At 42.2% G+C, this 22,354-nt stretch overlaps 1 protein-coding gene across 1 annotated transcript in view; it reads left to right on the forward strand.

Annotated features, from left to right (window-relative positions):
* Positions 1-22,354, forward strand: part of focad (focadhesin) — a 45,670-nt gene that overhangs the window by 21,145 nt on the left and 2,171 nt on the right. The window contains exons 12-41 of the mRNA XM_034615081.1: positions 1,795-1,899; positions 2,159-2,260; positions 2,365-2,492; positions 3,582-3,708; positions 4,392-4,526; positions 4,916-4,966; positions 5,482-5,565; positions 6,219-6,363; positions 6,903-7,091; positions 8,583-8,704; positions 8,796-8,888; positions 9,579-9,667; positions 10,712-10,753; positions 11,233-11,341; positions 12,091-12,207; positions 13,592-13,830; positions 13,951-14,040; positions 14,572-14,719; positions 14,908-15,027; positions 15,653-15,775; positions 16,579-16,656; positions 17,607-17,678; positions 18,941-19,043; positions 19,262-19,342; positions 19,471-19,599; positions 19,697-19,812; positions 20,113-20,373; positions 21,061-21,150; positions 21,563-21,740; positions 22,063-22,160. Of these exons, the coding sequence (XP_034470972.1) occupies positions 1,795-1,899; positions 2,159-2,260; positions 2,365-2,492; positions 3,582-3,708; positions 4,392-4,526; positions 4,916-4,966; positions 5,482-5,565; positions 6,219-6,363; positions 6,903-7,091; positions 8,583-8,704; positions 8,796-8,888; positions 9,579-9,667; positions 10,712-10,753; positions 11,233-11,341; positions 12,091-12,207; positions 13,592-13,830; positions 13,951-14,040; positions 14,572-14,719; positions 14,908-15,027; positions 15,653-15,775; positions 16,579-16,656; positions 17,607-17,678; positions 18,941-19,043; positions 19,262-19,342; positions 19,471-19,599; positions 19,697-19,812; positions 20,113-20,373; positions 21,061-21,150; positions 21,563-21,740; positions 22,063-22,160 (3,564 nt within the window). The remainder of the gene's footprint in view (positions 1-1,794; positions 1,900-2,158; positions 2,261-2,364; positions 2,493-3,581; positions 3,709-4,391; positions 4,527-4,915; positions 4,967-5,481; positions 5,566-6,218; positions 6,364-6,902; positions 7,092-8,582; positions 8,705-8,795; positions 8,889-9,578; positions 9,668-10,711; positions 10,754-11,232; positions 11,342-12,090; positions 12,208-13,591; positions 13,831-13,950; positions 14,041-14,571; positions 14,720-14,907; positions 15,028-15,652; positions 15,776-16,578; positions 16,657-17,606; positions 17,679-18,940; positions 19,044-19,261; positions 19,343-19,470; positions 19,600-19,696; positions 19,813-20,112; positions 20,374-21,060; positions 21,151-21,562; positions 21,741-22,062; positions 22,161-22,354) is intronic.

Consider the following 22,354-nt stretch of genomic DNA (forward strand, 5'->3'; position numbering starts at 1 on the left):
GTCTAATTGCTCCCAGAGTGCCTCTTTGTGCAGTCGTTTAATGTGTTGGTAGAAGGTTATTGGCATATTTGAATCCATTGAATTTCCCTCCTCACGGTATCGCATCCCCACACATCTGCCTGCTGGCAACCACAAGCACTCGAAGCACCTCTGCAGTGTCTCTTTGTTACAGGAGATGGTGCCAGTAACAAAACGAATCGAACTTCAAGAACAATATATTCTTAAATCTTTATTATGATGTGTTTAGAAAATCATTTCATTGATTTAGGATCGGTAGCATACCTCTCAGGGATTCAACTTGATGAAAATCCCCAGTTTCCTTCCTCTCTGCCCCTCCCTCTGCCTCTCGAGCCGTGCAGGTGAAGTGGTTGCTATGCAACAGACAAGATGCAGGGCAGCAGTAAGTGCATTTTGTTAATTTAAGGCCGTTGCACTGCGGAGATGTTTGCTGTATGTTTCCAAGGACCCTGACTAGTTTCTTTTTTGACCCCCAGCACTAAAGGGAATTATGTAGTGTTAACCCTGCGTTGCTCCTCATTCCAACTTGTATCTGTAAGGATTTCATTGACCAGAGTGCTTGTGAGTGGAAATGAGCGGGGTGCTCAGCAGACCATGACCGAGGGTCAGACCATCAGGGAAAAGGGAGGTGGGAGAGCCCATAACCTGGGGTGGTAAATCTCTATGCCTTGATGCAGTCTCCACAGCTCAACCTGCTGGTCTCTGTGCATATACATATGAGTGTGTGTGTTTGTGCACACGTGCATCAGTAAATATTATTATCTTTATTATTTAAACTGCTATTTAATGCAAAATGTTATTTCTATGGTCCTGGTAAATGTGGTTAGGTTGAATTTAGGGGTTTGGCATGAGTTCGTCAAAGCTAAGGTTCTAGGGAACAGGTTTTGGTTAGACTGGCCAGAGTGAATGGAAGTCAATGCAGTGAAAAGGATTGTAAATACAACACTGGCATATTATCCTCCCCATAAACGAAGCAAAGATTTGGCCATATACACATCCAGCAGACACAGAGCAATATTAACATTCATTTCATGTTGTAAGTCTCTGATGAATATTAAGTCTTGTATTTTCATTTTTGCTCTTGTTTAGTCTCCACCGACTCCTGCTAAATGCTCCATGGCTTGTTGCTCACCTTTTCTGACTGTTGTCTGGTGCAGAGCAGTAGCGGACATTGGCTTTCTCAGCGGCCCGTGACTGTACTGACCACACAATCCTAAACAATGAGCTTTAAGAGGCTGTAAAGCTCCACTGAGCCAAAGAGTTGTTTGGTATTTCTCTGTGGGCATCATCACTTTGAATCGTTGTGGCTTTGAAACACCTTCAACACCTTCTCTCAGGAAATATAGTGAGTATTTTTTTAATGCAGTAAATAAGAAACTGATAAATGATCAACCTTGCTCTAAGACCAGAAACTGAAAATGAATTAACAAAAATTTTAAATGAGTAAGGGAAGAAAATCTGAAGTGCCAGTAAAACACAGGTTAAAGGAAAAGTAATTTTTAGAATCCCTTCAACTCCAGTACAAAGGACCTTTTTTTTGGGGGGGGGGGGGGGGGGGGTATTGAAAATTAAGATGGCAACCTTGCCTCTCGTCTTGTGTCGACTGTAATTGGCTCCAGTTCCCATCGCAACACTAATAGATGGATATAATTGATGGATGGAAGACGCTGGTTTACAAATGTAGCACATTTGGATTTAGGAGGCTCCTGGAGAATCCTATCCCCGGGTTTCATTTTGATGTTTCCTTTGTCTGAACAAGTGGGTTTGTGTGTGCAGGTCCCCTCCCTCATCCCTGTTCTGTTGTTCAAACTGGGGAAGGACAAGAATCCAAACGTGGCCCATGCTGTGCTCAACTGCCTGCCAAACCTCGGGACTCATAAGGTACTGAGCACCTCTGGCCTTTACAATGAAGATGACATGGCACGAAACATAAACCACCGCACGTCCACATCTCTTTCATCTCCGCACACCACCATTATTCAATTCCTGCATCCTCTTTGAAGATTCTGATTCTTATTAGAGTGTAATTCGCATTCTGAAAACAAAACAAAAGAATCCTTGTATGTGCAGATGTGAGGATATGCAGAAATCTTTGGGTAATCGTATCCACTAACGCACACCATGTGCTTGAATGTTCCAGCTCTGTGTCCCCATGGTGCTGCAGACTCTCCACATGCTGGCCAGCGCCCCCAAGCTGAGAGCGGTGGCAATGCGCCTCATGGCTGCTCTCTGGAAGAAACAGGTCTGTGATAGTAAATGGTCTCTACAGTCATTATATTCATATATTTAGGCCATCTTTCTTTTTCCTGCCTAGTCTTACTGAACACCTGTATTCCTCCCTGTAAGGACCGAGTTTACCCGGAGCTGCAGCGTCTGCTGGGTCAGCAGGACAGCAGGGTGGTGGTGGGGAGGGACGCCCAGTGGGAGCAGATCCTGGCCAGGGCTGCCTGCCTCAGGGACATCTGCAGAGAGAGGTGGAACACCCACACACGCATGCACACACATGGCGTGACATGGTGAAGTGGTGCTTCCATGGCATGAGGGTCTAGTTCAGGGGTCACTAATAGGCGGACCGATTTGGACACAGACCCTGTCCTTACCGAACCCAAACCTATGACAGATAAATCATTGGGATTTCTAGTCTTGACGACACTGGTTTAGCGGCACAGAAAACTCACAGGCCGATTGCATACGTTGTCAATCATCTGTGTGACGTCACTCAGCCAATCAAATCTGTGAAATCCAATTTCCGACCGTGCGTGTGTGTATCTCCCCGAAAAAGGGGAGAGGCAGAGGAGGAAGGATGGCCAGTGTTAAGTGAGACAGAGAACAGAAAGGAAAGCCACTTCACATTGTCTGATCCATAAAGAAAAACATACACGGTGAACACAGTTTTTTTTTAATCAAGACTGGAAAGACTCTTACGTGTGTATTCCTGCCACGTTTAATCAAAAACACTCATGATCCGAGACCATGGCGATTGTTAAAAGCAGCAATGTGAAACAATACTACGCCGTTCCAGCCCAGATTCAAAATCCTGGCAGGACAAACTAAAACTCACTGAACAAGAAAAGTGGTGGTTGGACATAAGAGGAAAAGAAAGGAAGAGGAAAGAAGCAATTTAAGCTGTTCAGTTGTTAGGATGTGTTGAAATTATTATAAAAAAATGGTTAAGTGAAATTAGTTAACCTATAAGATGAAATGGGGAAACTTAATTTACCCTTTTTCTCAAATTAAGCACCTTATTTTAATTTGTAAATTTGTATCCTTTTTGCTGTGTATTAAGTTTTTTACGTGACATGAGAAAATAGCATTTATTTTATTATCCCTGATTGTAAATATTATTAAAATATTATTGCATTATACTTCTTTCTATCTTTCTTTGATTTGATAGTCAGTTGTTGACAACACACGGACGTTGATACATATTATTATAATATTTTAATATATATTGCACTGAATCATAAGGTTAGTTAGACATTATGATACATTTTCTCTATCTGGACCTCTTCATTTTAATTGAATACCACTGATCTGTGTGTGTGTGTGTGTGCTTCTGTTAGGCCGTACCAGCATGGAGGTGACATGTTGGCTGCTATTACGCAAACTCTGAACCAGTGCACCAGACCAGACATGGCAACCCCAGCTGCTCTCGCCCTGCAAGGACTACAGGAGCTGTGCCGGGCAGAGGTCGGACACACACACACACACACACACAACACACACACACACACAACACACACATTGTATTTGTATAGCACCATATAAAACAAAAGGCAATTCAGAGTGCTTTACAGAAATATAGGACATTAAAAAGGCATTAAACTTGCACTTAAAAGACAATAAAAGCAAAAGTAATAACAAGAAAATAAATGGCTGGAGATTATGATTGTAATTTATTGGTAAGCCACAAAGAATACATTTTAAAGCCCTGATCGAAATGAGCAGACAGTTTCTGCATGTTTTCAGGAAGCTCGTTCCACTGGTGGGGAAACTAAAAGCTGCTTCGTCTTACTTGGTTTTTATTTGTCCATTCAGCTTCCATAGAATGGTTCTCCTGTGTGTGTGTGTGTGTGTGTGTGTGTGTGTGTGTGTGTGTGTGTGTGTGTGTGTGTGTGTGTGTGTGTGTGTGTGTGTGTGTGTGTGTGTGTGTGTGTGTGTGTGTGTGTGTGTGTGTGTGTGTGTGTGTGTCCTGTTAGTTGTGTTGCACTTGTACAGGACAACTTGTTCCTTTTATCCTACTTTAAATTAGGTTTTGTGTTTTCAAACTCCACACACTGTTTCAATAAGCTGATCCAACCCTAGTTGAGATTTTACCAGTACATAGCATTATTAGCTGCATTCCACAGAGTTTAACAAGGTTTCTTTTCCAGGTCGTGGACATCATCTCAACATGGAGGCGTCTCGGGCCAGAGCTCAGCTGTGAATCCCGTCCACTGGTGGTCAGAGCTGTAGCTGAGCTTCTGGCTCTGGTTCCCCAGCTCCCTGTTAAATCAGAAGAGTATGAGGTATCTGATCTCTTACATTAAAAGTTTATTTTTCTCTAATGATTGTTTAATGCACGTTCAGAGCTTTTGTTTTTTTTGCGTTTGTGTCTTTTTGTATGTGTGGGCTTCCACAAGGCGGTAATCCATAATTAATGTAGTTCTGTCTTTTTCTTCACGTTAATTGACATATAGAAAAGTGACGTCCATAGCTTTCTCAAGAACTGTTTCATCTAAAACACTCTACTCGAACACTATATTCCAGTTACACCCTGACAACTGGATAAGTGGCTGTTGAGAAAATGTGAATAGTTGGATATCAGACTTTTCTGTTAGCCAAGATTAGAAGATGAGACTAAGAAAGCTACAGTTGACTTAAACACTCTTTTTTTTATCTGTTTTCTCTTCCTCAGAAACTGAAAGAGGAGGTGGTCAGCTTTCTGTGGAACTATGCTGTGAGCAAGGTCTGTGTACTGAAGATATCTTGTGTGTGTGTGTGTGTGTGTGTGTGTGTGTGTGTGTGTGTGTGTGTGTGTGTGTGTGTGTGTGTGTGTGTGTGTGTGTGTGTGTGTGTGTGTGTGTGTGTGTGTGTGTGAGAGTGAGTGAGTGAGTGAGTGAGAGATAGAGGAAGTGTTCTGAGGTAGAATATTTTTGCTGATTTATGCCATTTTGCAAAACTTTGTTATCAACTTTAACTCCACATATTGTGTCTCTTATTTTGACGGTTACAAAAATGCTGATGCTCGAAGCGAAATTGAAAAAATCTGGCAAATTGAAACAAAATGGTAAACATGTCCACAGGTTTAGCAAAGGCAAAGACTTTCTTAAAGCTGCACTAATCATTGTTTTTATATTAACACTGGGTCAGATGACATGATGATTTAGATCCTGTTGCTCAAGGAGACATACCCACTCTCTGTGTGTGTGTGTGTGTGTGTGTGTGTGTGTGTGTGTGTGTGTGTTTGTTTGTTTGTAACAGGATCCAGAGGTGGCCAGCTGTGGCTACAAGGCTTTGGCACATTTCCCTGAAGTGGCACACACAATAACTCTCCTCCCTGAGGCAGTAAGAACCACCGCCCCTGTCTCTTGAGTCTATTAATCAAGATTCGCCTGTAAATTATATTTCTGCAAATATGGATCGCCTGCTTTACTGTCCTAGAATTACATGCAAAGCATTGTGTGGCAATTTATGTATAAACTGATTATCATATTATATATTATAGTGCCAGGTTCAAAAATCCAAAAGACGTTTTACAATAAATTATCAAAATGTCCAACTTTGAAAAAAGAAATTGAAATCGTAGAAAGAAATTATTCCGATATTAAGTTTTTGTCTTTTTCTGCTTACAGCCATGTTAGTCCTAACATATGGGAGGAAGAGTGGGAAGAGATAGCTGCTTTAAAAAAACAACAACATATGATTACAATAAATCCAGATAAACAAATACTGCAAAAATTGGATGAAAACTGCATATTTAACAGTCAATAATGTGAATGTGAGTTTGTTTGGCTTTAAAACACCAGCTCGATGCTTCAATAAGCTAAGGTCAGGTAATAAATTATGATTAAATTAGCAGCAGATTCATAGTAAATGTAGATTTGTCTCTGCCCTCTTCACCGTGCAGTTGTTAAAATGTGTCACAGTCGTGATCATGTTTTAAGCTTGTTTTTTGACAAAGTCTTGTTGTGTGTGCTGCTCCTCTGTCTCATGTGAAGGCCAGGCCAGCTACAAAGCTCCCTGAAAAAGAGGAGGATGAAAAAGGGGAGGAGGAGGAGGAGGAGGAGGAGGAGGAGGATCTCTCCATCCCAGGATCCTCTTATGTGAAACTGATGGCTCTCACTCCTGTGTCTGTTCTCCCAGGTGAACAACACTGAAACTGTGCTCCATGATACTTCATACATTAACATTCTAATCAATGTTGTAAATATTGTTATTTTGTTTTTGCTGCATCTATTGCACTTCTGTCTGTCCTGGGAGAGGGATCCCTCACATGTGGCTCTGTGAGGTTTCCCCTGTTAATAGGGTTTTATTGGTAGTTTTTCCTGACTCTTGCTGAGGGTTAAGGACAAAGGATTTTGCCCAGTTTTAAGCCCTATGAGACAATGTTCTGTAAATATGGGCTATACAAATACAATTTGATAGATTGATTTGTTGAAAAATCATGCGCCTTGATGATTCCATAGTGTTTCCTGCTATGCCCGGCACCCCATCAAACACAATTGCAGCTTATGATGGGAAGCCAGTGAGGGATTGTGTGAATGTTTGCTGTTCTGTACCATTGCCATTTTTTTTTTTTTAACCTTACAATTCTAGGAAGTTGACTGACGGCACTACAGTTTTACTTCAAATGTTTAACTCCTCCATACAGATATTTATCTTGATGCGCTTTTTCTTCGCAGCCTTTGAGCTCTTCTTGACATCCCTGGTGAAGCAGGAGATGGGCAAGATGCCACGGGGGGTGTACTTCTCCGCCCTGAGGGGGGGGAACCTGCGTTCGGACCAGGGTAAAACAGTGGCTGGGATCCCCGCGTTCATGCTGAAGTCCTACGAGAAAAACAAGCAGCCTGGGCTGAAGCCTGGACTAGCAGGTGATTCAATCCGTCTGCTCTACCTGTGTGAAGCCTAATGTGTGACATCTTTCAGTGGAGATGAGGAGCTGTGTTGATTCTCCTGTGTGTATGTTGGAGTGTGTGTTCATGTTTGTTGCCCTGTTTTGCAAAATGAACTCTCTCCTCTGTGTTTAAGCCTCTCGTCAATATGCAAATTGCTTTTAAGTCACTATATCTGAGATTTTTTTACAAACGCCTCCCAAAGTGCAGATTTTACCTTCCACATGCCCACTTTTGCTTTGTGGATATCATAGTACGTTGGGCCGTGCGCCAGAAAGATCTTGGATAAGTTGATGAAACAGATTTCAAATAACTATAAGCAAAGTTATAAGTAAAAAAATATGAGCTGCCATTATTTTGGTTTTGAAGTGACTACCATCAAAGGAGAATAAGCTGAGTGAGAATGCTCTTCTCTGGTATTTGATGAATGGTTGATGTAAACTTTATTGCCACCTACTGGCCCAGCCAGTATTTATAGTCTTATTTGGTTTCTTGCCTGGATGGAGATATTTTGTGACACCAAGGTCAAGGTTTTTTTTTACCTCAAGAGTATTTGACAGGAAACTGATGTCCAGATGATGTTATTATTCTATTTAATGAAGCATTTATCTCTATCGGTCGTAGACTAGACACGTTGGCTGATAAGTAACAAGTACTGGTACTGAAACAACCTTTGAACAACTGCTGATCTTTTAGAATCAGCAGTGCCACTATCTAGTTTGTCCACCAGAGAGCACTGACATTTATCTTTCATCTTAAACGGTACATACAGTATCATTGATTATCAGCCATTATCTGAATTGCATCAGTGTTGGTATATTGCACATTGGTTGCACAGATTCCACATTTGATGAATTGATGTTTTGTTTACGCATCAAGTACAATATTAATGGCAGATGTCTGTGTTTATGTAACTGGACTGTATTTATAGAGATCTTTTCTAGTCTTGATGACTACTACAGTTTTGCCATTCACACACACACACATTCATACGTTGCATCTATATGCAGCACTTTCTTTATGGTACATCAATCCCACACTGCCGCCACAGCTGTCAGGGGCAATTTGGGGTTCAGTATCCAGGCCAAGGCCCGCGGAATGGGGGAGACGGGGATCAAACAGCCGACCTTATGGTTATTGGACGACCCACTCTACCTCCTCGGCCATTACCTCATAACCACAGCCACTATGACAACTAATCCTTTATTCCACCTCATTTTGTGTTTTGCCTTTTGCATGTACCTAAATGAAATTGTGTTCATGAATTTGTGTTTATTTTTTACAAAAGGTAATGTGTTCACTTCACTTGATGGCGCAGCAGAGTTGAAGTTGTAGGTTGCAACTACGGTATCGCCCACCCTGATTCTGTGTGTGTGTGTGTGTGTGTGTGTGTGTGTGTGTGTGTGTGTGTGTGTGTGTGTGTGTGTGTGTGTGTGTGTGTGTGTGTGTGTGTGTGTGTGTGTGTTGCAGCTGGACTGCTGCTCAGTTATGAGCTGCCCGTGCAGACGGACCGCGCCGGCAAACCCATCGATCGCTTCCTTATCAGCCGCTGCCGCAGCTACCAGCAGACCCTGACAGCCCTCATCCACGAGGTACACACAGCAGGAACCTGTCCTTCCTCTGCCTCCCACACCTGGAAAAAATGACAACTCAAACTTCATTCTACCTCATTTTGGCGTGTAGGTGAACATCCAGCCGTCTGAGTGGCACAGATCCCTCCTGTTACCCCAGGCCTGGAGGGGTTTCATGAGCCGGGCGTTCCATGCTGTCTTACAGGTCTGTGCTTCTGCCAACTGACAGACTGATTACATATCAGAACTGACTGGAGAGGAAACGTTCTCCGGGCACTGTTAATTAGAGGTGTATTAAACAGACGACAATGAGAAAATGAGTATTATAAGAACTGGCTCCATAATTGAAGATCCGGTAAAGTTGTGCCATCAAATCGTGAAATGATCATTTAAACAGACCCAGAATAGAGAATATTTAAATAACCATTACAATTCAAATGTCATTTTAGCTTTTTTCAACACTGTACCAAACTAAGGATGGCAAAGGCCAAACAGAGGATATACAGTGGGAGCTGCAGACTTTTCCACACATTTTGTGGTTTCAGTTTTCATTTCAGTTTAGTTTTTTGCAGCCATGAAGAAAAAAAAATTTGAAATTGTTTTTTAACACATCATGCACCTGGAAAATGGAGGTGATGTTTATATTTGATTAAATGATTTCATGACACACTGTTGTGTAACAGTTTTTCTTTGCATGACTTTTACTGTAACCTTTAAATACACATAACTCCAAAGCAGAAACATTCAATTAGATTCAGTTTGAATTGTTTCCAGTCATGTTTTGGACTATTATACTGTAATTTAAAAGTTTGCCTGTAGTGTTGAGTTTGAAAAATCTATTGCTAAAGAAAACAATGTATTGTTTTCTGTGGTTTTGGGTTGTGTTTGTGCTCAGGGTCGACGTGCTGACATGGAGATACAACAGAAACTAGGCAAAGAGAATCCAGAGGAGCTGCAGTACAAACAGCACTGTGCCTGGCTGTGGTGAGAATCACTCACACAGACAAACTGCTACACACACACACACGCTTACGCACAGACACACAAATACCGTTTAAAGCTAGAGGGACTTCAGAAAAGTTGTTAATGTAACATGTAATAACATAATGTAATGTAATAGCTACCACAATTATTAATTATGCGGCTGCAAAACATCTTGGACATATCATTTAATTAGCAGTGCACATTAATAAAATATTAATTATTAGTTTAACTGATTTCTTGTGCATGTTAGCAAAGGTTAAGTCATTTCTGTTGACTAATCATACGCAGCCACAATTTTATGGTTAGCTAGTATCTTTACTGTTTGATCCTCTAAGAAAAAGTTGTCTCCAAGATGCTCAGTATACATTTTAAAATAAATAAATATAATGCAATATATCAAATGAGTGTATTAAATGTATTTCAAGTGTACATATGTAGGTAAATAAGAGAAAATAATAGGCATTTATGCTAAAACAAAACAGAATAAAATAGAAGTATTAAAAGGAATCTAACACAGTCAGGTAGAAAATCCAGAGGATGGCACACTGTGCATCTGTTACAATGTTTCAAATTAAACTGAATGAATGAACTGTAAATTTGTGAGAAACAAGTACACAGCATCTCGTTCTTTTTTTATTATGAATGTTCGGAATGGAAATAACTTATGTGGTCTTAAACTTGAATTTGACAATGAAATAGAACGTGCAGGTTCAAAGAATACAATTTTATGTTGAGATTCAGAGCATCAGTACAAAATATAAAATCTATAAATATACTATACTGCTATATCAATTGAACTCACTGGCCTTAGCCTTCAAATTTGTCAAAGTAGGTCAGACATCTTTGAAGAACAAAGCACTTGCTGTGCTCAGCCGAGTGATGGATGCACCTGTCTGAGATGAAGTGTGTATGTGTGTGTATGTGCGACTTTGAACACATTCTGCTCTTCATACATAAGTACATTAGCAGAACATCCTGTCCTTACAGTCAAATGACTGTTTCTCTCTTTGTCTTGTTTCCTCTTCTCCTCTTCGTCCCTGTCAGGGCCAGAGATCAGCTGACAGACGTCATCAAAGTCGCCACAAAGTGAGTTCTCTTGCTTGTGATCACTGCTATTTTAGATCCACAGAAATGTACTGTAATGTAGAACCTGAGGCGCAGTGGGAAGTTAAATCAGAAATGTTGGCACTTGGCACAGGTCTTCTCCCAAAGTCGTTGTGGCCCAGATCTGGCCCACATAACACATGGAATGATGGCACTGGGGGGGGGGTCCTCTCCTGTTTACCACATCTGGGCCACATGTAAGCCATAGCATACTGTATGTCAACCAAAGTATTGGTATATTATTTAGTCACCATTTACCACATGGGCCACTTGGGTTCCCAGATTACACTTTGCCGAGAGCACTGCACGTTTGCACATTTGTTTTTGGGGCATTTGCTATTTTACAAGCGGGCCACTTCAGGCCAGAACCACTGCATCATTGTCTGAAGTGGCTCACATCCGTATGCTGTCTGTACTGAGTGTCAAAACTAACAGTGGGACACGTGCTGTGTGTTCTTCAGGGACAGTCCTGTGGTTCAGGGAAACTCCATCCTGGCGTTGAGCGGCCTGGCCGCTGTCCTCGCCAAGTATGAGAGCAACCTTCCTGTCGACAGCGACGGCAGCCTCGGGGTGAGCGACTCAGCATTTTACTTTTATGGTATCTCTGTCATTGTAAAACCACCAAATGTGAAGTTTTCATCAGCTGGGGAGGGGTGTTTACTGGTGAGTTTGTTTTGTTGAAATTAATAAGTTTTTTCATTTTACTTGTGTTGAATTTAAAATCTATTTCATATTAAAATAGCCAATTATTATTATTATTATTAACAAAAGAACAAGTATTATTAAATAATTTAAGGATTATGACCTTTGGTGCAGCCAGCCACCAGGGGGTGATCAAGATGGTTTGGCTTCACTTTTGGAAGCTGCCATGTCCTCAATCTATATATAGAGTCGAAGTTGGTTGTGTCTTCACATTAGCCCTCAGATAAGTTCCTATGGAAGCCCAACTTTCATGATGATGTGACAATGACCAGGCCCTGCTGTGGCTATCAGGCGGCATAGTCAGAAATATACTGGACAGGTGACATCATCTATCCCTGACCTTACACAACCTTTTAAATGCCTTTAACTCCTCCTGTCACACAAACGAACAACACATCACGTGGCACGACCCTGTTTGATTTTCCTCTCTGTATCTGCTCTGGCAGTGTCTCTGGAATGAGACACTTTTCATGAGTTCATTATGTCTCCGTCTCACCAAACAAAAGAACATGGTTTCAGTAGGAGGTTGTGCAGGTAAGTTTACGGGGTGGTCCAGTGGGGAAATTCCAGTGATGTAAGGCGCCCGACAAATGTTGTTTCCTGGCTTGTCGTTGTAGGCTGGACCAGAGTTTGTTCCCACAGCCAGCTGGTTGTCCATGGTGCTGGAGACGCTGCTCAGCATCATCAGCAGCAGCTACAGAGCCAGGGGACAGGTTTTCCCATGGTTCATGCATGTAAGTCTCTGGATGTTGTAGTATCTTTGTCTTTCATAATAGTAATAAAATAATAATAATAAAACTTCATTTCTATACCACTTATGTTACAAAGTGCTTTACACTTTAACATTTGTGAAACCAGTTGAAAATCATGTATTTAAATGCTTTCTTATAAATAAATGTTTTAAGCTATGATTTCAAAACAGATAAGTTTAGAAGATCGTAGTTTACAGCTTGGAAGGAAGCTCCATAATATAACTGAGGACCAGACCGTGCTGAGCTTGAAGTTTCAATTTTTTTTTTCCAGTAAGTCTTTAAGCGGCAACACAACCTCAGAAGAGTACTGAGGGGCTGATGATTCGTACTTGTGTTGCCTTGAGAGTCGACATAAAACTCTATTTAATCAATTTTTTATGTGACTAAAAGCGAAGCGAGGATGCATCCACAAATTATCATGACTAGGTGTTGTAAAGAGGAAAAATCCCTGGATCCACACCAAAAGTTTATGGATTCTTTCATGGCTCACGTCCCTCCACCAAGGTTTGTGGAAATCTGTACTTTTTTGCATAATCCTGCTGAAAACAAACCACAAACACAAGGAAGGGGGTGAAAAAAGAACCTTCTTGGCAGAGGAAATTATTCGATTGTGTTTGGAATATTGTAATACAGAAGGCTTGTCAAAGTCTATGAAGAGTTTTTTTTAATGTTATGTTTTGTTGTTGTTGCGGTTACAACGTGACAAAATCTTTTTATTTCAAATTCCCTCTTTAGTTGCCGTCTGGTTGCCATGGAGACTGAGTTCTCACTGCTGGCGAAAGATCTTTTAGTTTGCAGTTTTACCCAACATCTATCAACAGACATAAATTTGGATAATCATGGATTTGGATTTAATAAGTGATCATTTCACAGCCAGTATGGAGTTAATAATTACAACAACCAATAACTCATTTAATATACAGTGGGGTCCAAACCTCTCAGACCACTTTTCCATTTTCTGTTGAGAAAAAGGTGAAATTATGCTTTTATTGCTGCAGCATTAGATTTGACTGATTTCAGGAGCTGGATGAGAGAAGTATTCATTGCAGCTAATGAAAAGAATGATGTGTACTGAGCGACTGGGACTCAAGAGGAAGAGCATGTCCTCCACTTATAGTTGTACGATCCCTGCCTGTTCAAGTCTGCATGTGAAGACACTGAAACCCAAATTGCCTCCGACGGCTGTGCAAGCAATGTGTGAATGGTTTGCAGTAGAACAAGTGTTGACTATAGAATGAATGCTGTATGAATGGGTGAATGTGCCTGGTTGCGTATTTTCTAGCTTTGCCTCGTCCTTAGTGACTACATGTAAGTCCTGTAAAGCAGAGAACCAGTGACAAACACTCGCGACCCTCCTCTTCCTCAGCGCTCCTACTCAGGTGAGAACACAGCGAGTGCCATCGCTCGCTCCTGTGCCAGCCTGGCGTTGTCCTTGCTGGTTCCCGTGCTGGTGGTGTGGCAGCGGGACGGCCTGGTCCAGGTGCTGACCGCTCTGAAGGCCGGTCTGCCGGGCTCAACCACTGCTGACGACTCGCAGGCCGTCCAGTTCCACTCCGGCCTCGCCCTGGGCATGGTGCTGACCAGTCTGCACCACCAGCGCCTCAGGTAGGGAGTGTATGCTGAGAGCACAGATTCAAAACACATACTGTAACTGACTGCTGTGCTTGATGAAGGTTTCTCCTGTCTGTCTGTCTGTCTGTCTGTCTGTCTGTCTGTGTTATTCAGTGACGTCTCGGTGCAGAAGGACAATGATCTTCTCCTCAGCTCTCTGGATGCTCTAAAAGGCTGCTGCTTCAACTCCGACCTGGAATACAAGTCAGTGCTTTGTCTTCAGACGTGGTGTACAAGTATTTGTGCGGCCTCTAAGAAGAAGGAAGGGATATTAGATTTTTTTCAGTTCGGATATTGAATCAATGTTATATTTGCCTAAATTAAAATGTGGCCTTTTTGTCTAGAATCTGGTGTAAATGATTATTTTGGTCATTTAGTCCAATTCATTGTGGACTACCTTGCCACTGCTCTTGTAGCCGATTTTGGTACAACAGCATGAATAGGAAGTGGACAGTCTCTCTGTAGAAGGGCTGTGCTATGATATTATAAAATGTTTGGCTGTCAATGAATTATGTGTGTTGATTCACAAAACATTTTTTTTATCTATTGTAATTGTTTACAGATGAGAAATTGGCTAATTAAGTCAAAAAGAAGTTAAAAGTATGTATTGAGCCAAAAGATTGTTCCATCAGCAAAGGCTAAATATTTTGCCACAATTTTAATAAAGAAGATTTGATAGCTCATATTTAGTTTCATGACCCATTCTTCTTCTTCTTCTTCATTCCTTCTCCTCAGTACCGGCTGTATGTTGGGTCTGGGCCTGGTGCTGGCAGCTCTGTGCAGCAGTGGACAGAAGGACCAACGCGTCCATGTCACCCAAACTCTGGACAAACTGCTCTCAGACCTGCAGGACAGCAGTGGGCAGGGACGCATGATGCAGGAGGTGCAACAGCCGCACACAACAAGCTTTATTTTTGCTTGAATAAAGCAAAATGTAACAGAATCAAAACATTTTGCGCCCACTACAGTGGACATAGACCATACAGGCCAAGGTTTCATCTGTTCAGCAACAAAACTGAATAATATAATATTGCAGTTGTGGAAAAGTATTGAATGTGAGCTGTTGTGTAGGTCTTGGCGTATGCCGTGGCGTGTGTGGGCGTCTCGGCCTTCAGTGGAGGCCTCATCGATGCTGCCAAGGCTGAGGAGGTCATGAACACTGTGCGCACCCTGACTGAGGAGAGCCAGCAGGTCAGTGTGTTGTGTTGTGTGGGATAAGGAAACAAAAAATCCATGTATTCATGAACGCACATATAGTTGTATGTACTCACCGTAGTATCCCAGCTAAGAGTTTGTCGGTTGTGGATTGAAGAATTTTCCTCATTCTTCCTGTCGATTTTTATGCCTCCACTTCGGCGACAGTTCTCAGGTAGTCGTGAATGCGATATCCCAAGAAAGCCTTACAGGAATCCTTTCACATTTGGCTCAAATATGCACTTGGACTCAAGGATTAACTCATTCGATTTTTAGTAGTCAAAGGTCAAGGTCATGGTCGCCTCCCAAAGTACGTTTATGTTTTTCTTGAATGTGATATCTTAAGATCAGCTTGAGTAAATGTCTTCAAACATTTTCTTGGACGCAAAGATAAACCGATTCGATTTTGGTGGTCCAAGGTCCAAAGGTCAAGTGACCTCACGTTGTTTGGAACGCAATATAACAGGAATGCCGAAAAGGGAACTGCATTACATTTGGGACAAACATTCTTTAGGACTCAAGGATCACCTGATTCTTTGATGCTGATCTTGTATAACTCAGGCTTTTATTTTATATAGCATTCACTGTATCACTGACATTAAAATACAAACTCTGTGTCCAGACCCCAGGGTTCTCTCTGGCTCTAGGGCTGGTGGTCCACGGCCTGTCGCTGTCCGGTCACGGTAAGGCAGAGGACATTCACCCTCGACTCCTGGCTGCTTGGATCAAGATCTTACTGGCTGAGGTACTACAGTTTCTTTCATGATTATACCTGCGTTAAATATTTATACAACACCAGCAGGGTTTTTCTTGGCCGAAAATGAGGCGGGGGTGGTACTGAGCCGTCAGACCAGGGGATTGGGGGGGTGGGAGTTCCAGGACCGGGGCAAAACACCCAGGGAGCCATGCACAGCTCCATTGGCTGAGGCAGAGCACACGGAGCCGGGGAGCTGACCCAGGGACCCCGGGAAGCCCCACAGGGGCCACCAAGCCCGGGGCAGACGCCTAGAGAGCCATGCACAGCTAGAGGGATCGACTGTTTTACCGGCTCCGTCAGTAATTTACTGCTCCTCTCTGTATGTCTGTCATTCGCGCTGCGCACTGCTAACTGAATCGAGCCAAACTGACCACGCCCTGCCATCTCCTCCAGCTCTCCATACATTTCTTAAGTTTACAAATTCTGTTTGATTTTACCCAGCATGAGTTTACACGTGTCTGATGACAGAGAGAGAGAGAGAGAGAGAGAGAGAGAGAGAGAGAGAGAGAGAGAGAGAGAGAGAGAGAGAGAGAGAGAGAGAGAGAATATGAAATTTGGCCCAAACGTGATCACTATAAGCGGTTTCCACTGTAGTAGAATTTTGTCAGGAGGCGTCAAAAAATGTTAAGGAAATACCTTGACCACCCCATCTCAGTCTAAATTAAAATGGAGTTTGTAAACGTAAAGCCATCACTGTTAATTTGTCTACCTTAGATTCAATCATCTTCTGGAGCAAGAAAATGATTTACACCGACTGACAAATAGATTTCAGCTGAGTCTCTGTGTTTCAGGGTTGTCCTACTATGCAGCGACTGGCTGCTGTGAACGGCCTGGTGGCTTTAGTGGGATCTGAGAGTTACCTCATTCAGGTAAGAAGCGCCCCCCCCCAAACCTCACTTGTATTGTTGATGAGAGCAAAACAATAAGAGTACTGTTGATAAGCAGATGTTACCCACTCGTATGAGAGATCGCCACTTGCAGACTTTTTTCACAAAGACACTTTGACATGTGACTGTACGTAGAGCACTGGTGTGAATAATAAAATAAACTTATGGCTGAATTTCATTTAGCTGCTTCAGGTTCAGGGTGCTGGTTCGACTTACAAGTCAAAATGTTAGTTGCTGTAATATTTGATTGTCTGTTCTCCATAAACACTTATTTCTGTGAGAGAATATAGAAACCTAGAGAGGCAAGTTTTTCCAACAGAAAAGTGAATTGTTTTTGACGTTTTCTTTCTTTCTACCGGGTATCAAACTAAAATAAGGAAAATATTTACAATATTTCATATTAAAATTATTATAATGAGTGAACTAACTCAAATAGTGAATCAGGATGTCTGTACCGTGGTCTACTGAGTGAATGACTCCAACACTACCTGCTCAATGTGTAGACTTTACTGACTTCCTACGACCTCTGTGGCAGAAATTAAAACACAACTCCAGACAAAAGAAAGACATGACAGTAGTGTTCCAGAAGTTTCTAACACACTTTATAGGTGTGTTGTGTTTAAAGTGCATGGAGAAATGAAAAAATGACCTTGAAGCAAACGCTCTTAGTCCTAATTAGAATGGGGTAGTGGTGCACTTCAGCCTCTTGTGGCCAAGATTAGCATTACAACTACCAAAAATAGGTAGGAGGGGAAAAAAACCATGTTTGAGGTTTTGAGGGAAACCAAAAAAAATATAAAAGTCACTTGCCTCTCAGGGTTTCCACGGGGCAATAATCTGATTGCATTTGATTAATTTGTGTGTCTGAGTGTTTCAATGATTGAGGCCATGACTTTTTTCAGTTTGTCCTCAACCTTTGTCTTGTCTTACAGTTAAAAAGTGAGCTGGAGCTTTCCTCCCAGCAGCAGAGCCGACTCAATGAGGTTATTCGAGCCATCACACAGGTATATCACATATTTTGTTATCAATAATGTGAAATCATCCCAGTGTCATTATTATTACTGAGCACTCGTCTGCCTCTGTCAACTTATATCAGACACGTCACTCTACCAAACAGTGTCAAAAAACTCTTATTACCTCTGTGAATCACCACCAACTTCACAAATGTCACTATGTTCTTGTTCTGGTTGACCAATCATCGTATTCATCCTCAGAGGATTAACCTTCTGTTCTGTGTGGAGCTGTCGTATAGTGCCACCCTCAGGAAAATTCTGTGTACTTATCCCCAGTCAACTTTATTATTACCATTATTATTCTGATGATTCTGCCTTTACACCATATTTACTACTTACACTCAGCATCTTGCGTTATATAACTGGATTGTTGACATGATGTTGGTCGAAGCGATTTAAAACCCCAAATCAATCTACCAAATTTTATTTGTATAGCTCATATTAACAAATCTCAATTAGTCTTATATAGAAAGATGTGACATCGTCTGCCCTTAACCCTCAGCAATAAAAAAATGGCCCCAAAAAAACATATTTCAAGTTCGGTGTGTAGGATTTAGTGACATCTAGTGGTGAAGTTGCATGTGGCAGCTGAATACCCCTCACCTCACCCTCACCTCCTAAACATGAAAGAGAACCTGTTGAAACCTTCAGTTGTAATAAAAACTCAAAAGGTGTTTAGTTTGTCCAGTCTGGGCTACTGTAAAAAACATGGCGGCCTCCATAGAGAGGACCCACTCCAGATGTAAATATAAAGTATTTAAATATAAAGGGCCCATTCTAGGGTAAAGAAAACAACAATTCGTACAATTTAGATGAAACACAGAAGTGAAAACATCATTAGTATTATTTTATATTCAGTTTCTGCCTTTCACCTAAATGTTACACACTGAACCTTTAACAGGGGTAAAAAATCTTAGAGAGAAATACCTGGACGGACAGAAGTTCAATAGATGCCGTGTGTCGAAGAGCATATCAACAAAATTACAATATTTACAACATTCATGAGAAGGACAAAGTCTAACTCAAATGCAGAGGTGTATCAATATTTGAGGTATTTATACATAGTGAATTGTCTGACAGAAATGAGAGGGGTATAGCCACTAACGGTAGTGTGTGTGTGAGTAGCTTCTGTTGTATGCTGATGCCGGCACCATGATCCACCATCACGATCCACGACGTTCAATCCACTTTCTGCCTTCATTTGTTTTATGGAGTTTTCCTTTGCCCTGCCTGTCATGCATCTTGTCTCGCAGATCATCACGTTCTCAGGAGCCATCGGTTTACAGTCCAACAGCGCCTGTCTGGTGGGTCACTTGCATTTGGCCCACATGTCCACCAGCCACAGTCACACAGCAGGTCGGTGCAGCGTTCACGATATGAACAGAACCTCCGCCACTATAAACACGTTTTTTCTTTCACTCCAGCCCAGCTGAACATTATTTCAGACTCTTCTTGTTGAAAAGTCACGTGATGTGTAGAATACCTGAAGCCCAGTTACTGTCTGTCCTCAGAAACAGGAAGATGCTGTTTTCTGTGATGTGTTTTACTCTCTTTTTTTTTTTTTTTTCTCTCAGTCCCTCAGGACTTCAGTTACCTCCCAGAGAAAAGCGTCATCAGATCCATCATTGACTTCGTCTCAGAGGCTGGAAAGAAAGGTTTGTAAACTTTATCATATTTCTTCTTTAAGTATCATCTCGGCAAACCACACATTGATAGTTAACAGTATCTCTGTAATTCAAAGCAATCTGAAGCTGTCTGAAGCTCCCTATCTTTCTGTTTCCAGGTCCAGAGTTCTCTCCTCCGGCTCTGGTGAAGACGGCTCTGACCCCGCTGGCATCGGTTGGAGCCAGTTTCCAGTACCCCCCCATTAACTGGAGCGCTGTGCTGTCTCCTCTGATGAGGCTCGGCTTCGGTAAGAGTTCTCACTGATTTGGGTTAGTGTGAGCCTAACCCTAACCCTATTTGTGCAGAGTCAAAGCGCCGTGTTGAGACGTGTTGTGTTTCAACAGGAGAGGATGTACAGCATCAGTGTGTGGTACTGGCAGCGTGTCAAGCTCAGTCCTCCCAGAGTGCATCTCTCTTCCTGGGCTCCTGGCTGTCACCACCGCTTGTGCACAGCCTCAGTGTAAGTTCTACCAGTATCTACCATTGAGTATATCCATACCATAAAAGCCGTTTTTAGACATTTCACATATTCTATACCAATCCCAATTTATTAAAAAACGTTACTGTGAGAATTAAAGGTATATTTTTCTGCAGAAGTCCTTAGATCTTACATTGTGTCCTTAAACAGGAAATAATGTAAACAAAATGACACTCCTGACCAAACATTTGATTCTTAGCTTACAAAAATGAAAAAAATCCAACATTCTGATACCAGAGATGCTTTCGGCTTTGAGCTTTACAGCCTCTTCTCCTCCTGCAGCATCAGACCCGGGCTCACCTGTTCGAGACCCTGGGCGTGTGGATGAAGCACGTTGCCGAGGACAAGCTCCAGGTCTACGTGGAGAGTCTGGGCCTGCAGCAGTTCCAGGAGGACCTTCGGCCCCAGCGTCTGTCGCTGTGCCGCTCTCTCCTGCAGGGCCTCGTCAAGGCCATGGCCCTCCCGAACCCCCCCAGTAACTGCTGGGCAATCCTCTGCTCCACCACCGAGAAGATCTTCAGCCTCCTGCCCAATGAAATCCAGGTATAAAATCAGGGTTGTGACTTGTTCTCACACGTTCATCTCCCCCCTGACTGCTGCCTCGGCTCGTTCCCCAAACCAACACAACAGTCCACACACTTCAACTGCTTTCAGCGCTCACTCATCAACTGACAGGTTCAGCGCTTTCAAGTATCATTTACCTGGAGGCTCATTTGCTTTCAGGAATTCCACTGCAGCCGATTCTCATGACCTCAGCTGTCACATGGCTCTTTTCAATTTCAAATCCTTTCACCACTTTCACCTGAACTAATGCTTCCACTTTTTTCAGCTTCCAAAGTATTTATGCATCAGGAACGACCCAAAGTAAATGTACACCACATATATTCAGATCAGATGATGCAAGTCAACATCAAGTGATGATGACTTTACGTTGTCTTTTGTCATAGAATATATTTTGTGTCAATCGCCCTGTTTAATGTTTTTGTGTGATGTCCCAGCAACACAGACACAGGCTTTTTTTTTGTCTTTTTATATTCTGATTACTTTATTGATGGCTGTTGGGACGTGACGAGAATCCCACCAAATAGGATAAACATACCTACCCTACATTTAAACTGAAATTCCAGTTCTTTGCTGTGATTGTACCAGGCCTTAACAAGGATCTCCTTTTTTTTTTTTTTTTTTTGCAATACATTTCATTTTTGTAATGACAAATTCATTTGTTTTTAGGATGACGAAGTGGACTTGTACATGGGAGTGGCCAAATGTCTGTCTGAGATGTCCGATACAGAAATTGATCGAATTGCCCAAGTCACAGAGGTACAGTGTGATGCTTTCTCCATGCTGCCAGACTCTGGGCTCTACTTTAGCAAAACTGTGAACTCATGAACCAAATGCATTTTGGTGTCCAAATCCACTTTAATGGAAAAAAGTTGCTGGGTTGGACTTTGGGCCTTCTCCTATTCTCTTTAAAAGCCATGTGAGCTCAGCTTATAATGGCAGATTTGCCTCTTAGTAAGAGAGAACACTATAGATTCATATGTGTACCACTTTTATATTGCTATTTTTATTTGTGGACAGTTAGTAATGGTGCATATTACTTGTCTGGATAATGAAAACCCTTAAAAAACACTTACCACACCTCTGACTTCACCAGATATTTTCAGATCGCGAAGTGGACAGCTCTAAATACGGTTTTAATATAGGCCAATATTTTTTGGTCTTTCTTTAGAGTCACATGGAGAAAACGTGCTTCGTCTTGGCTTACCTGACTTCCCAAGGCAGAGTTCCCCTGCTGGGTCTCAATGACATCATCGCTGGCGTGCTTCGCGGCTGGCCGAGCCGCAGAGTCGGCTGGCTCCTCCTGCAAACGTTCTACCAGTGTCGCCTGGCCTCCGGCGCCAACACAGGTCAGGGCCGAACATAATCGAGCCGGGAAAGTTTCTCCTGCTGTGTTCACATCATATGAGAGAAGTGGAAACACATCCATAACTGATATTATACTTCTCTGCTCATATTACAAGTCATAAAGAAATACTTTGAAGTGACAATAGAGGACATTGGGGGGCACACAATACCACACACAGGTTTCAGTGATTGATTTGTCGGTGAAACCCTCATCATTTGATATTTGAGTTTTTCCGTACATGCAGTGTATTAGATAGTGTGGCATTGCTCTGTTCCATCATCCGTCCTTGAGTTTGCATGTAGATGGTTTGTTCTTCGTCGCAGGCGTCTCCAGACGAATGGATTGGCTCCTGGAGTTGATGGGCCACATCCGAAATGTCGCCTACGGTGTCACCTCGGTCTCATGTGGAGACAGCAGAATGGTATGTTTCTGAGCCAGGCTGACAAACTGTGGTATATTTCTAGAGCTGTACGCGTGTTGTTGCAACAGATGTCTGCTGTATGTTAGGAACTATGGGTTACAGCATGAGGCTGAGAGTTAAGATCTGCTCAGGTGAATTATAGATCAGGCTTATATAGATAGAAAAATAATTTGGAATTATATGGTTGGAATGAT

Source organism: Hippoglossus hippoglossus, chromosome 18 (assembly GCF_009819705.1).
Source record: "Hippoglossus hippoglossus isolate fHipHip1 chromosome 18, fHipHip1.pri, whole genome shotgun sequence".
In the NCBI taxonomy this organism is placed as follows: domain Eukaryota; kingdom Metazoa; phylum Chordata; class Actinopteri; order Pleuronectiformes; family Pleuronectidae; genus Hippoglossus; species Hippoglossus hippoglossus.